Source organism: Procambarus clarkii, chromosome 3, assembly GCF_040958095.1.
Source record: "Procambarus clarkii isolate CNS0578487 chromosome 3, FALCON_Pclarkii_2.0, whole genome shotgun sequence".
NCBI classification, from domain to species: Eukaryota; Metazoa; Arthropoda; class Malacostraca; order Decapoda; family Cambaridae; genus Procambarus; species Procambarus clarkii.
Genome location: NC_091152.1, coordinates 13848451 through 13864407, shown reverse-complemented (window position 1 = coordinate 13864407; position 15957 = coordinate 13848451). Strand labels below are relative to the sequence as shown.

At 50.3% G+C, this 15957-nt stretch overlaps 1 protein-coding gene across 1 annotated transcript; it reads left to right on the top strand.

The window, feature by feature from the left end:
• The first annotated feature begins 5271 nt into the window (after window positions 1–5271).
• LOC138368164 (elastin-like) lies at window positions 5272–15860 on the top strand. Its single transcript, XM_069330512.1, has 3 exons — window positions 5272–5326; window positions 7841–8110; window positions 12850–15860. Exons 1-3 carry the CDS (start codon window positions 5272–5274, stop codon window positions 15858–15860), a joined length of 3336 nt encoding a protein of 1111 aa, XP_069186613.1.
• The last annotated feature ends 97 nt before the right edge of the window (window positions 15861–15957 follow it).

Here is a 15957-nt window from a genome sequence, read left to right as displayed (position 1 = left end):
TTTTCTAGACATTGGTTGTCTAATGCAATGGCTCCTGGTCTATTTCTCTATTATACCTGCTTTTAAACTTAGGAATGGAGTTAGGGAGCCGGTGGCTGAGCGGACAGAACACTGGACGCGTGATCCTGTGGTCCAGGTCCGATCCCGGGCGCTGGCGAGAAACGATGGGCAGAGTTTTTTTCACCTTGATGCTCCTGTTACCTAGCAGTAAATAGGTACCTGGGAGTTAGACAGTTGTCACTGGCTGCTTCCAGGGGGTGGAGGCCTGGTCGAGGACCGGGCCGCGGGGACACTAAAGCCCCGAAATCATCTCAAGATAACCTCAAGATAGCTTCTACATTCTGCTTCTTTCATTTTATTTATTCAGTCCCGTTAGGCTAAAATAAAACTTTCTAACATCTCTATGACACATCCGAGTCTCAAACTTCCATCTGTCTCTCCTTGTTCTCTTGTAAACATTTCCTCTGTTACCACCTTGTCAATCTTTCAAAGTATTTTATACGTCTGTATCATGTCCCCTCCTTCTCCCTTTCTAACGTCGTCAGGCTTAGTTCCTTCAGTCTGTCTTCGTACTTCATCCCTCGCAGCTCCGGGACGAGTCTCGTTGCAAATTTCTGCGTCATATGTGTTGCAGGTGTGTGCGTATGTGCTTGTCTCTGTGGATGCCTGTATTTATATATTCAAGAATATTATATGCAGAAAATTCGTATGTATCTAACGGAACAATATAAATATAAAAAACACATATATATACATACCGGGTGTACATAGACCAACCCGTTCTCGCACTTGCTTAGTCAATATTAGCTTATTTAATAAGTGCATATGTGACATACTAAACATACTAGTTTACCTTGAAAAGCTTCATAGAAAACACCGACCTTACCTAACCTTCTTAGTATGTTAAGATAAGCATCTTATTGCTTCCTAATTACAATTATTACTTAACCTATACCGTTGATAGGTTAAGTAATAATTGTAAATAAGATGCTTATCTTAACATACTAAGAAGGTTAGGTGAGGTCGGTGTTTTTTATGAAGCTTTTCAAGGTAAACTAAAATATTCACAATCAATTAGTATGTCACATATGCACTTATTAAATAAGCCAATATTGACTATAAGCAAGTGCGAGAACGGGTTGCATAGACACACACCTCAAAAACAATAATAATGTATTATAATACAGCTGTAGTTTGAGAGAGTTGAATAGATTCCATTAAGCAATTTATTCTAACCCCCCCAAAAATTTCAGTAATCCAATGAGATTGTAAAAATCAAATCCTGAAATATAAAGATATTATATCTTCACAGATCTGACTGGTATCCATGTTTAATCATGTCTAAACATTTCAAGGGATTTCTATGTTTAATTTAATGAAATAACTGTTAACTTGTTAATCTCCTGCCAGTCTATTCTGCACACATTCTTGGGGGAGGAAAATTCACTTGGTAATTGGACCAATTATCCGAGAGACGCCAAAGACGAGGAAAAAATTAGCAAGTTTCAATTGTGGGTTCTTGGAAAGAAATTCCTAAAGTTCTCCAAGACACAGTATCAGTCCTTCCAGCCTCAGTCATGCACGGTGTTCCAGACTGTTAGTGGGGCCCTGGTACTGTTCCAGACTGTTAGTGTGGGTAGTGTTCCAGACTGTTAGCGTGGGTAGTGTTCCAGACTGTTAGCGTGGGTAGTGTTCCAGACTGTTAGCGTGGGTAGTGTTCCAGACTGTTAGCGTGGGTAGTGTTCCAGACTGTTAGTGGGGCCCTGGTGGTGTTCCAGATTGTGTTCCATGCGTTTTCAGAAACTGAAGAGCAGCAATTATAAAAGGTCACTACTTTTTTGGCTCCTACACCCTCATTTTCTACCCCCCCCCCTCACAGCTCCCCCCCCTCACATCTCTCCCCCCCCCTCACATCTCTCCCCCCCTCACATCTCTCCCCCCCCTCACATCTCTCCCCTCACATCTCTCCCCCCCCTCACATCTCTCCCCCCCTCACATCACATCCCCCCCCCCTCACATCTCCCCCCCCTCACATCTCCCCCCCCCCTCACATCTCCCCCCCCCTCACATCTCCCCCCCCTCACATCTCCCTTCCCCCTCACATCTCCCTTCCCCCTCACATCTCCCTTCCCCCTCACATCTCCCTTCCCCCTCACATCTCCCTTCCCCCCCTCACATCTCCCTTCCCCCCCTCACATCTCCCTTCCCCCCCCTCACATCTCCCTTCCCCCCCCCTCACATCTCCCTTCCCCCCCTCACATCTCCCCCCCTCACATCTCCCCCCCTCACATCTCCCTTCCCCCCCTCACATCTCCCTTCCCCCCCTCACATCTCCCTTCCCCCCTCACATCTCCCTTCCCCCCCTCACATCTCCCTTCCCCCCCTCACATCTCCCCCCCCTCACATCTCCCCCCCTCACATCTCCCCCCCCTCACATCTCCCCCCCTCACATCTCCCTTCCCCCCCTCACATCTCCCTTCCCCCCCTCACATCTCCCTTCCCCCCCTCACATCTCCCTTCTCCCCCTCACATCTCCCTTCCCCCCCTCACATCTCCCTTCCCCCCTCACATCTCCCTTCCCCCCTCACATCTCCCTTCCCCCCCTCACATCTCCATTCCCCCCCTCACATCTCCCTTCCCCCCCTCACATCTCCCTTCCCCCCCTCACATCTCCCTTCCCCCCCTCACATCTCCCTTCCCCCCCTCACATCTCCCCCCCCTCACATCTCCCCCCCTCACATCTCCCCCCCTCACATCTCCCCCCCCTCACATCTCCCCCCCCTCACATCTCCCCCCCCTCACATCTCCCCCCCCTCACATCTCCCCCCCCCCTCACATCTCCCCCCCCCCCTCACATCTCCCCCCCCCCTCACATCTCTCCCCCCTCAAATCTCCCCACCCCTCACATCTCTCCCCCCCCCTCCCTCACAATCTCTCAACCCTCCACCATCTCCCTAATAACCCCCTCTCATAACACGCTAACAATCCCTCACAACTTTCCTTATAGCTCCACTCCCAGCGCCCTCACAGCCGGTACTGGTAGTCACCTGTAAACAGGAGTATTCCGGTGAGAGCCGTAATTAATATGGGATTTTTGCCCGACGATTTCTGTCAATTCCGGGAACTTTCCTTGAACTGCTCTCACACATTTTCATTAGATTTTAATTAGATAATATTTTTGAGACTTTTCATTGGAGTGATATTGAATAGCGAGAAAAATTTAGTGTCAGTGATTTTCCCCGAGTGAGTTTAATTAGTTTGCTATAAGCTAAGCTAAGGAACGCCACTAACGTATGCATACACAATGTTCTGTTGCATATTGTATTTTTATATTTGTTTAATACACATTCAACATTTACATAAACTCTCTTCTATGGACTTAGTTATCGATGACTGCATGGCAGAAGCCAACCCGTTCTTGCACTTTCGTATAGTCAATATTGACTTATTAAATACGTGCATATGTGACATACTAAACATACTAGTTTACCTTGAAAAGCTTCATAGAAAACACCGACCTTCTTAGTATGTTAAGATAAGCATCTTATTGCTTCGTAATTACAATTATTACTTGACGTATTATAGGTATAGGTTAAGTAATAATAGTAATTACGAAGCAATAAGATGCTTATCTTAACATACTAAGAAGGTTAGGTAAAGTCGGTGTTTTCTATGAAGCTTTTGAAGGTAAACTAGTATGTTTAGTATGTCACATATGCACGTATTTAATAAGTCAATATTGACTATACGAAAGTGCAAGAACGGGTTGCAGAAGCCGCTTACCGAATAATGAGAAGGGTGTTGTGGTTTCAGATTTAGCTACTCAGAACGAAGTGTCCATGTAGCACGGGCTATGGTGATCCCGTATAATGAGCGGGTGATTATGTGACATATATATATGGAGAGGAGTAGCGGTGGCTGTGGTATAGTGAGAGAGGGTGACATAGTAGAAGCTATGGCATAGTGACAGGGGTGGCATAGTGACAGGGGTAGCATAGTGACAGGGGTGGCATAGTGACAGGGGTGGCATAGTGACAGGGGTGGCATAGTGACAGGGGTGGCATAGTGACAGGGGTAGCATAGTGACAGGGGTGGCATAGTGACAGGGGTGGCATAGTGACAGGGGTGGCATAGTGACAGGGGTGGCATAGTGACAGGGGTGGCATAGTGACAGGGGTGGCATAGTGACAGGGGTGGCATAGTGACAGGGGTGGCATAGTGACAGGGGTGGCATAGTGACAGGGGTGGCATAGTGACAGGGGTGGCATAGTGACAGGGGTGGCATAGTGACAGGGGTGGCATAGTGACAGGGGTGGCATAGTGACAGGGGTAGCATAGTGACAGGGGTGGCATAGTGACAGGGGTGGCATAGTGACAGGGGTAGCATAGTGACAGGGGTGGCATAGTGACAGGGGTGGCATAGTGACAGGGGTGTGGCATAGTGACAGGGGTGGCATAGTGACAGGGGTGGCATAGTGACAGGGGTGGCATAGTGACAGGGGTAGCATAGTGACAGGGGTGGCATAGTGACAGGGGTAGCATAGTGACAGGGGTAGCATAGTGACAGGGGTGGCATAGTGACAGGGGTGGCATAGTGACAGGGGTAGCATAGTGACAGGGGTGGCATAGTGACAGGGGTGGCATAGTGACAGGGGTGGCATAGTGACGGGTGGCATAGTGACAGGGGTGGCATAGTGACGGAGGGAGCAAAGTGACGGAGGGAGCAAAGTGACGGTTGAAGTGTAGTATAATAGGAAGCATTCATCAACCATTTACGTAATTACTTACGATGGTTGATGGACACGATGAAATCAATGAAAGCAAAAATTTGTTGGTTTTTTGAAAATTCGTAAAGTTCATCAACGACTTTCGCCGATTTTTTTGAAAATTTGAAAATTTTATTAACGAATTTTGTCGATGTTTTGAAAATTTTATCAACGAATTTCGTCGATTTTTTTTTTAAATTCGAAAAGTTCATCAACGAATTTCGTAGATTTTTTTGAAATTTGAAAAGTTCATGAACGAATTTCGTCGATTTTCTTTAAATTCGAAAATTTCATCAACAAATTTCGTAGATTTTGTTTAAATTCGAAAATTTTATCAACGAATTTCGTCGATTTTTTTTTAAATTCGAAAAGTTCATCAACAAATTTCGTCGATTTTTTGAAAATTCGAAAAGTCCATCAACGGATTTCGTCGATTTTTTGAAAATTCGAAAACTCCATCAACGAAATTCGTTGATAAACGAAACCAGTCCATCTTTCTGCAATCATGGCATCTGAATTTACGGTTATTAAAAGCTTGCAAGCTTCAGAAGTGAACAACCGTCAGTTATTGTTATGAACACCTTCGTTGGGCTTGGGTCCCCCATGAACAGTTCTCTAAATGTGAACAGAGCCGCCTTGACTTGAGGAAAGATGAACAGGTTTCGTCCGTTGTTTCAACAATGCTTGGCGTGAATCCTGGTCGTGGGGGTCTCAAATCCAGTAAATGTTTGTAAGTTATATTTGAGTCTTACAGGTGCTCAAATGGTTACTGTAGGCGTTTCTTTAATTGTGGTAGCGAAATTACCTTTTCATCTTTCTCTCTTCCCTTTCTCCTTCTCTCCCCTTTCTTCCCTTTCTCTCCCTTTCCCAGCTCCCCACTACTCCCTCCCTTCCCTCCCCCCCCCCATCCCTCCCTAATCTACACCCCCCCCCCCAACTTTCCCCTATTACAATGGGTTCAAAGTATTTACCGAGTCGGCTCTCGGTATTTAGTTGAATCATGGGAAATGGAATTCGATTCATTAATCACGTGGCCAGGGTTCGACTCCTGGGAGCTGGGACATCGCTCCTCTGAATGATTGTCAGTTTTGGTCCAGCTGATTTGCATATTTTGTGGCATTTGTATTTTTTTAATTAGATAATCGACAGTGAATATATATATATATATATATATATATATATATATATATATATATATATATATATATATATATATATTTGCCTGTGATGTGTGGTGATAAACTATGAACATTAGACGTAGTGATTGACAGGCTAGTGACAGTGATTGACAGGCTAGTGACGTAGTGATTGACAGGCTAGTGACAGTGATTGACAGGCTAGTGACGTAGTGATTGACAGGCTAGTGACGTAGTGATTGACAGGCTAGTGACGTAGTGACATTGTTAAACTTACAGGTTGTTTATACCGGGTAATTATCTCTGACATCAGTAATTAATGACATCTCTGTCAACTAATTATTTACACATGCTATTTAAGCAGATTTTTGTCCCCAATGTTACCTGTGGTGATTGTATAAAAAATTTGATTTACAAATTACACATTGTTTACAACTTGATTAGATGCCCTTGTTGAGTCTACATTTAGTTAGTAAATGAGGCTTTTGATGTCACATTAAATTGTTTACATTACCTGTGATTTACACCCCAAATATGGAATTCTGGTTTCTGTTGAGTGTTTTACATCATTTGCAATGAACACCTGAGGCTGCGTGTGTTGCGCTGCCTGAAGGCAGATGTTCAACATCTGCATTACCGTTATTTTCAAGGTAATTGGATTCAGGCTGCAACCCTTGACTTTATTTGAGTCGCCCGTGTAACTGGTTGAAATATTGCAATTTTCTGTCTCCAGGTAAGAGAGCAATTAATCCACTTGGATTTATTGATGCCGTGTGAGAGAGGCAGGGAGAGAGAGAGAGAGAGGCAGAGAGAGAGAGAGAGAGAGAGAGGCAGACAGAGAGAGAGAGGCAGAGAGAGAGAGAGAGGCAGACAGAGAGAGAGAGAGGCAGAGAGAGAGAGAGAGGCAGAGAGAGAGAGAGAGGCAGACAGAGAGAGAGAGGCAGACAGAGAGAGAGACGGACAGAGACCGATGGGCCTCTGGTATGCTGGATCGTATTTAGCATTTGGGTATATCTATCATACACAACATACTAAGAGTCTGCTCAACATTCTCAGAAGTCGTTGCTCGTATTCCCTTCTCGTACGGTATATTTACTAAGATATAATTAGCATATTTTCTTCCTGTCGCATGTCATACACACCAGGATGTAACGAGCATATTCTCCTGACACGTGGTATATTTTCCGATATATACAAAGTATATTTTCATCCTGACTAGTGTTATACTTACCAAGATATAACGAATATATAATCGTCCTGATATTTGGCATATTTATGAGTTGTTAAGATTCGCTACCTGGAACAAAAAGTTCCAAGTAGCACGGGCTATGGTGATCCCGTAGAGATTATTAATGCTTTTGTTACTGTCCTCGACCAGATAGTTAGATTCTGTTGTCCTCGACTGACTGACATTAAGGCAATAACATGAATAAATATGCTGTCTGAGGTATAACCAAGTATATTTCCTAACTTATCATACTGGTATAACCACTCTAGGTTTCCGAATTTCTTGAATTTTACCACGGTATACCTAGCATATTTTCTGAAGTGCAGTATATTGTGGTTATATACTGTTGGCAGTTTGATGTGGGTCGTAGCGCATATCTCTCCTCTTAGCATATTTGTCCTGACATATCTCTCCTCTTAGCATATTTGTCCTGACATATCTAAATGAAATACACCTGAGGTATGTTTCTTTGTCGTTGTTCGGATATTCTCCGAAAGGTTGCCATAATGTCTTTATGGCAACCATAAAGGTTGCCATAATGTCTTTATGGTTATATGGGTATAACTAATGTGTTTATAACAACCTTATGGGTATAACTAATGTGTTTAGTTATAACCAGTAAGGTTGCCATAGTGTTGCTTAGGTACCCCCTAGTAAGGTTGCCATATTGACTCGTCCACTCTTTATTTTGACTCTTGTGTGCTTAATAGATATGGTAGATATGGGTATGTTGTTACCATGGCATCAGATGTGTATCGGTGCCATGGCTACAGATGTGTATCGGTACCATGGCAACAGATGTGTATCGGTGCCATGGCAACAGATGTGTATCGGTGCCATGGCAACAGATGTGTATCGGTGCCATGGCAACAGATGTGTATCGGTGTCATGGCAACAGATGTGTATCGGTGCCATGGCAACAGATGTGTATCGGTGCCATAGCGATATTCTTTATCAAAAGAATATCATCAGCGGCGTATGCAAGGCTGGCTAACATCAGAACTGTCTTCAGAAACGTGTGTAAGGAATCATTAAAAACTTGGTATACCACACATGCCAGACCAATGCTGAAGTATGCAGCCCCCAGCATGGAGCACGTACCTTGTTAAGCACAAGACGAAGCTGGGGAAGGTTCAAGGATATGCCACTAGACTAGTCCCAGAACTAAGAGGCATGAGTTACGAGGAAGGACTGCGTGAATTTCACCTAACGTCACTGGAAGACAGAAAAGTTCCGGGTACACATGATCACCACATAAAAAATACTCAGGGGAATTGGCAGGGTAGATAGGGATGGATTATTTATCACGGGTGGTACACGCACAAGGGGACACAGGTGGAAGCTGAGTACCCAAATGAGCCAAAGGGACGTTAGAAAGAACTTTTTCAGTGTCAGAGTAGTTAACAAGTGGACTGTATTAGGCAGTGATGTGGTGGAGGCTGACTCCATACACAGTTTCAAGTGTAGATATGATAGAGCCCAATAGGCTCAGGAACCTGTACACCTGTTGATTGACAGTTGAGAGGCGGGACCAAAGAGTCAGAGCTCAATCCCCGCAAGCACAAACAGGTGAGAGAGACACGCACACACAACTAGGCGAGTCCACACACACACACACACACACACACACACACACACACACACACACACACACACACACACACACACCCACACACCCACCCACCCACCCACCGCTCATTAGTGTACACAGAGATGAATACAAGCCTACTAATTCGTAGGCTTAAGAGATTTAGCTTGCGTCCCTTATGCCTCGGAGGGCTTTATTTTCAGCAGTAAATTATAATGCCTTTTCAACACATTTTTTCAAGTGAATTAACTCATTGACAGCTCAAATAAGTAAGGATTTGTGAAATCAGATTAGCTGTATGTAGCGTGTTGATGAATGGTGACAGGTCTACACTTACGTCTTTCTGAAGAAACTGTGGGGACCCTTATTAAATGATTCACAGAATGTATATATGTATTAGGTGTGTGCGTGTGTGTGTGTGTGTGTGTGTGTGTGTGTGTGTGTGTGTGTGTGTGTGTGTGTGTGTGTGTGTGTGTGTTTCCATGCCACCCGGACAGGTAATTCTGGCAGCTAACATCTATACCTGGAGCAGAGATGAGAGCTGTTGCCATGGTGATGGCAGCTTCGTCTCTGTTTACACACGGGCAGGCTAGGTTTTACCATCCTCTCGTGTTGCTCTCGTGTGTGTGTGTACTTACCTAATTGTACTTACCTAATTGTGCTTGCGGGGGTTGAGCTCTGGCTCTTTGGTCCCGCCTCTCAACCGTCAATCAACTGGTGTACAGATTCCTGAGCCTATTGGGCTCTATCATATCTACATTTGAAACTGTGAATGGAGTCAGCCTCCACCACATCACTTCCTAATGCATTCCATTTGCTAACTACTCTGACACTGAAAAAGTTCTTTCTAACGTCTCTGTGGCTCATTTGGGTACTCAGCTTCCACCTGTGTCCCCTTGTTCGCGTCCCACCAGTGTTGAAAAGTTCGTCCTTGTTTACCCGGTCGATTCCCCTGAGGATTTTGTAGGTTGTGATCATGTCCCCCCTTACTCTTCTGTCTTCCAGTGTCGTGAGGTGCATTTCCCGCAGCCTTTCCTCATAACTCATGCCTCTTAGTTCTGGGACTAGTCTAGTAGCATACCTTTGGACTTTTTCCAGCTTCGTCTTGTGCTTGACAAGGTACGGGCTCCATGCTGGGGCCGCATACTCCAGGATTGGTCTTACATATGTGGTGTACAAGATTCTGAATGATTCCTTACACAGGTTCCTGAACGCCGTTCTGATGTTAGCCAGCCTCGCATATGCCGCAGACGTTATTCTCTTTATGTGGGCTTCAGGAGACAGGTTTGGTGTGATATCAACTCCTAGATCTTTCTCTCTGTCTGTTTCATTAAGTACTTCATCTCCTATTCTGTATCCTGTGCCTGGCCTCCTGTTTCCACTGCCTAGTTTCATTACTTTGCATTTACTCGGGTTGAACTTCAACAGCCATTTGTTGGACCATTCACTCAGTCTATCCAGGTCATCTTGTAGCCTCCTACTATCATCCTCTGTTTCAATCCTCCTCATAATTTTTGCATCGTCGGCAAACATTGAGAGGAACGAATCTATACCCTCTGGGAGATCATTTACATATACCAGAAACAGTATAGGTCCAAGGACTGACCCCTGCGGGACTCCACTTGTGACGTCTCGCCAATCTGAGACCTCACCCCTCACACAGACTCGTTGTCTCCTGTTGCTTAGGTATTCCTCTATCCACCGGAGTACCTTCCCTCTCACTCCAGCCTGCATCTCCAACTTTCGCACTAGCCTCTTGTGTGGCACTGTATCAAAGGCTTTCTGACAATCCAAAAATATGCAGTCTGCCCACCCTTCTCTTTCTTGCCTTATTTTTGTTGCCTGGTCGTAGAATTCAAGTAACCCTGTGAGGCAGGACCTGCCATCCCTGAACCCATGTTGATGCTGTGTTACAAAGTTCCTTCGCTCCAGATGCTCCACTAGTTTTTTTCGCACAATCTTCTCCATCAGCTTGCATGGTATGCAGGTTAGGGACACTGGCCTGTAGTTCAGTGCCTCCTGTCTATCCCCTTTCTTGTATATCGGGACTACGTTAGCTGCTTTCCAAGTATCTGGCAGTTCCCCTGTTGCCAGTGATTTGTTGTACACTATGGAGAGTGGTAGGCTCAGTTCTCTTGCTCCTTCCTTTAGAACCCAAGGGGAGATTCCATCTGGGCCTATAGCCTTCGTCACGTCCAACTCTAGTAAACACTTCCTTACTTCCCCACTGGTAATCTCAAACTCTTCCAGTGGTTCCTGGTTAGCTATTCCCTCACTTACCTCTGGAATTTCTCCTTGTTCTAAGGTGAAGACCTCCTGGAATTTCTTATTCAATTCCTCACACACTTCCTTGTCATTTGTAGTGAATCCTTCCGCCCCTATCCTTAATCTCATAACCTGTTCCTTTACTGTTGTTTTTCTCCTAATGTGGCTATGCAACAATTTAGGCTGAGTCTTTGCCTTGCTTGCGATGTCATTTTCGTATTGTCTTTCTGCCTCTCTTCTCATCCTGACATATTCATTCCTGGCATTCTGGTATCTTTCTCTGCTCTCCAGTGTCCTGTTATTCCTATAGTTTCTCCATGCCCTTTTACTTTGCTGCTTAGCTAGCCTACATCTTTGATTAAACCATGGGTTTCTCATCTTCATTTCTCTGTTTTCCTTTTGGACTGGGACAAACTTGTTTGCTGCGTGTGTGTGTGTGTGTGTGCGTGTGTGCGTGTGTGTGTGTGTGTGTGTGTGTGTGTGTGTGTGTGTGTGTGTGTGTGTGTGTGTCTAATTGGCTGTCTGCCTCTCTTTGTCTCTGCCTCTGTGTGTGTTTCTGTCTGTTCTCTCTCTCACTCTCTCTCTCTCACACACACACACACACACACACACACACACACACACACACACACACACACACACACACACACACTTTAATTTACAGATTCATTTAAGGATAGCGAATATATGTTTATATATACGTGTGAGTGTGTATTATATATATATATATATATATATATATATATATATATATATATATATATATATATATATAAATAAAAGGTGTTGGCAGCATCTGTTCCCCGCTTCAGTCAAGTGCTACTTCAATATATGTTAAAGTGTTCCGTCAATATGGTGGACAGACAGACGGGTTCCAGTGACAGTTTTAACTGTTAAATATTGTTGATGGGGGTGGGAGCCCATTTTGTGCCTCACCTTCTTATTTATGTACGAATCATGAGTGTTCGTACACTGCAGTTAATACCTATGTCGAGTGATGAGTTACTGTGTGGGTGATGGTGTCGAGTGATGGGTTACTGTGTGGGTGATGGTGTCGAGTGATGGGTTACTGTGTGGGTGGTGGTGTCGAGTGAGTGGTTACTCCAACAGTCATTACTGGCTGCTGGAGTACAGTGCCACTGGCTGGTAGAGAGTACAGTGCCCTGGCTGGTGGAGTACAGTGCCCTGGTTGGTGGAGTACAGTGCCCTGGCTGGTGGAGTACAGTGCCCTGGCTGGTGGAGTACAGTGCCCTGGCTGGTGGAGTACAGTGCCCTGGCTGGTGGAGTACAGTGCACTGGCTGGTGGAGTACAGTGCACTGGCTGGTGGAGTACAGTGCACTGGCTGGTGGAGTACAGTGCACTGGCTGGTGGAGTACAGTGCACTGGCTGGTGGAGTACAGTGCACTGGCTGGTGGAGTACAGTGCACTGGCTGGTAGAGAGTACAGTGCCCTGGCTGGTGGAGTACAGTGCACTGGCTGGTGGAGTACAGTGCCCTGGCTGGTGGAGTACAGTGCCCTGGCTGGTGGAGTACAGTGCCCTGGCTGGTGGAGTACAGTGCCCTGGCTGGTGGAGTACAGTGCCCTGGCTGCTGGGAGTACAGTGGCCCTGGCTGCTGGGAGTCCAGTGGCCCTGGCTGCTGGGAGTACAGTGGCCCTGGCTGCTGGGAGTACAGTGGCCCTGGCTGCTGGGAGTACAGTGGCCCTGGCTGCTGGGAGTCCAGTGGCCCTGGCTGCTGGGAGTACAGTGGCCCTGGCTGCTGGGAGTACAGTGGCCCTGGCTGCTGGGAGTACAGTGGCCCTGGCTGCTGGGAGTACAGTGGCCCTGGCTGCTGGGAGTACAGTGGCCCTGGCTGCTGGGAGTACAGTGGCCCTGGCTGCTGGGAGTCCAGTGGCCCTGGCTGCTGGGAGTTCAGTGGCCCTGGCTGCTGGGAGTCCAGTGGCCCTGGCTGCTGGGAGTCCAGTGGCCCTGGCTGCTGGGAGTCCAGTGGCCCTGGCTGCTGGGAGTCCAGTGGCCCTGGCTGCTGGGAGTCCAGTGGCCCTGGCTGCTGGGAGTCCAGTGGCCCTGGCTGCTGGGAGTCCAGTGGCCCTGGCTGCTGGGAGTCCAGTGGCCCTGGCTGCTGGGAGTCCAGTGGCCCTGGCTGCTGGGAGTCCAGTGGCCCTGGCTGCTGGGAGTCCAGTGGCCCTGGCTGCTGGGAGTCCAGTGGCCCTGGCTGCTGGGAGTCCAGTGGCCCTGGCTGCTGGGAGTCCAGTGGCCCTGGCTGCTGGGAGTCCAGTGGCCCTGGCTGCTGGGAGTCCAGTGGCCCTGGCTGCTGGGAGTCCAGTGGCCCTGGCTGCTGGGAGTCCAGTGGCCCTGGCTGCTGGGAGTCCAGTGGCCCTGGCTGCTGGGAGTCCAGTGGCCCTGGCTGCTGGGAGTCCAGTGGCCCTGGCTGCTGGGAGTCCAGTGGCCCTGGCTGCTGGGAGTCCAGTGGCCCTGGCTGCTGGGAGTCCAGTGGCCCTGGCTGCTGGGAGTCCAGTGGCCCTGGCTGCTGGGAGTCCAGTGGCCCTGGCTGCTGGGAGTCCAGTGGCCCTGGCTGCTGGGAGTCCAGTGGCCCTGGCTGCTGGGAGTCCAGTGGCCCTGGCTGCTGGGAGTCCAGTGGCCCTGGCTGCTGGGAGTCCAGTGGCCCTGGCTGCTGGGAGTCCAGTGGCCCTGGCTGCTGGGAGTCCAGTGGCCCTGGCTGCTGGGAGTCCAGTGGCCCTGGCTGCTGGGAGTCCAGTGGCCCTGGCTGCTGGGAGTCCAGTGGCCCTGGCTGCTGGGAGTCCAGTGGCCCTGGCTGCTGGGAGTCCAGTGGCCCTGGCTGCTGGGAGTCCAGTGGCCCTGGCTGCTGGGAGTCCAGTGGCCCTGGCTGCTGGGAGTCCAGTGGCCCTGGCTGCTGGGAGTCCAGTGGCCCTGGCTGCTGGGAGTCCAGTGGCCCTGGCTGCTGGGAGTCCAGTGGCCCTGGCTGCTGGGAGTCCAGTGGCCCTGGCTGCTGGGAGTCCAGTGGCCCTGGCTGCTGGGAGTCCAGTGGCCCTGGCTGCTGGGAGTCCAGTGGCCCTGGCTGCTGGGAGTCCAGTGGCCCTGGCTGCTGGGAGTCCAGTGGCCCTGGCTGCTGGGAGTCCAGTGGCCCTGGCTGCTGGGAGTCCAGTGGCCCTGGCTGCTGGGAGTCCAGTGGCCCTGGCTGCTGGGAGTCCAGTGGCCCTGGCTGCTGGGAGTCCAGTGGCCCTGGCTGCTGGGAGTCCAGTGGCCCTGGCTGCTGGGAGTCCAGTGGCCCTGGCTGCTGGGAGTCCAGTGGCCCTGGCTGCTGGGAGTCCAGTGGCCCTGGCTGCTGGGAGTCCAGTGGCCCTGGCTGCTGGGAGTCCAGTGGCCCTGGCTGCTGGGAGTCCAGTGGCCCTGGCTGCTGGGAGTCCAGTGGCCCTGGCTGCTGGGAGTCCAGTGGCCCTGGCTGCTGGGAGTCCAGTGGCCCTGGCTGCTGGGAGTCCAGTGGCCCTGGCTGCTGGGAGTCCAGTGGCCCTGGCTGCTGGGAGTCCAGTGGCCCTGGCTGCTGGGAGTCCAGTGGCCCTGGCTGCTGGGAGTCCAGTGGCCCTGGCTGCTGGGAGTCCAGTGGCCCTGGCTGCTGGGAGTCCAGTGGCCCTGGCTGCTGGGAGTCCAGTGGCCCTGGCTGCTGGGAGTCCAGTGGCCCTGGCTGCTGGGAGTCCAGTGGCCCTGGCTGCTGGGAGTCCAGTGGCCCTGGCTGCTGGGAGTCCAGTGGCCCTGGCTGCTGGGAGTCCAGTGGCCCTGGCTGCTGGGAGTCCAGTGGCCCTGGCTGCTGGGAGTCCAGTGGCCCTGGCTGCTGGGAGTCCAGTGGCCCTGGCTGCTGGGAGTCCAGTGGCCCTGGCTGCTGGGAGTCCAGTGGCCCTGGCTGCTGGGAGTCCAGTGGCCCTGGCTGCTGGGAGTCCAGTGGCCCTGGCTGCTGGGAGTCCAGTGGCCCTGGCTGCTGGGAGTCCAGTGGCCCTGGCTGCTGGGAGTCCAGTGGCCCTGGCTGCTGGGAGTCCAGTGGCCCTGGCTGCTGGGAGTCCAGTGGCCCTGGCTGCTGGGAGTCCAGTGGCCCTGGCTGCTGGGAGTCCAGTGGCCCTGGCTGCTGGGAGTCCAGTGGCCCTGGCTGCTGGGAGTCCAGTGGCCCTGGCTGCTGGGAGTCCAGTGGCCCTGGCTGCTGGGAGTCCAGTGGCCCTGGCTGCTGGGAGTCCAGTGGCCCTGGCTGCTGGGAGTCCAGTGGCCCTGGCTGCTGGGAGTCCAGTGGCCCTGGCTGCTGGGAGTCCAGTGGCCCTGGCTGCTGGGAGTCCAGTGGCCCTGGCTGCTGGGAGTCCAGTGGCCCTGGCTGCTGGGAGTCCAGTGGCCCTGGCTGCTGGGAGTCCAGTGGCCCTGGCTGCTGGGAGTCCAGTGGCCCTGGCTGCTGGGAGTCCAGTGGCCCTGGCTGCTGGGAGTCCAGTGGCCCTGGCTGCTGGGAGTCCAGTGGCCCTGGCTGCTGGGAGTCCAGTGGCCCTGGCTGCTGGGAGTCCAGGGGCCCTGGCTGCTGGGAGTCCAGGGGCCCTGGCTGCTGGGAGTCCAGGGGCCCTGGCTGCTGGGAGTCCAGGGGCCCTGGCTGCTGGGAGTCCAGGGGCCCTGGCTGCTGGGAGTCCAGGGGCCCTGGCTGCTGGGAGTCCAGGGGCCCTGGCTGCTGGGAGTCCAGGGGCCCTGGCTGCTGGGAGTCCAGGGGCCCTGGCTGCTGGGAGTCCAGGGGCCCTGGCTGCTGGGAGTCCAGGGGCCCTGGCTGCTAGAGTACAAGATTTAACGAACGAGAGAAACAGTGACCCGTTTATAACGAGTGAATGGTTGGCTAATTAAGAAGAAGCAACATGTGAAACTAATTTGGGATTTTAATCATAGATAAGCAATTAAGATTGATAAATCTCTGAATGGAGGGACGATAATTTGGTCGCTT

Excerpts from the sequence above, each read along its gene's own strand:
- LOC138368164 (XM_069330512.1), top strand. The coding sequence starts at position 5,272 with ATGGCATCTGAATTTACGGTTATTAAAAGCTTGCAAGCTTCAGAAGTG. Across the intron at positions 5,327-7,840 it reads AGCTTCAGAAGTGAACAACC|ATATGGTAGATATGGGTATG; the intron begins GTCAGTTATTGT and ends TGTGCTTAATAG. Across the intron at positions 8,111-12,849 it reads GAATATCATCAGCGGCGTAT|TGGCCCTGGCTGCTGGGAGT; the intron begins GCAAGGCTGGCT and ends CTGGGAGTACAG.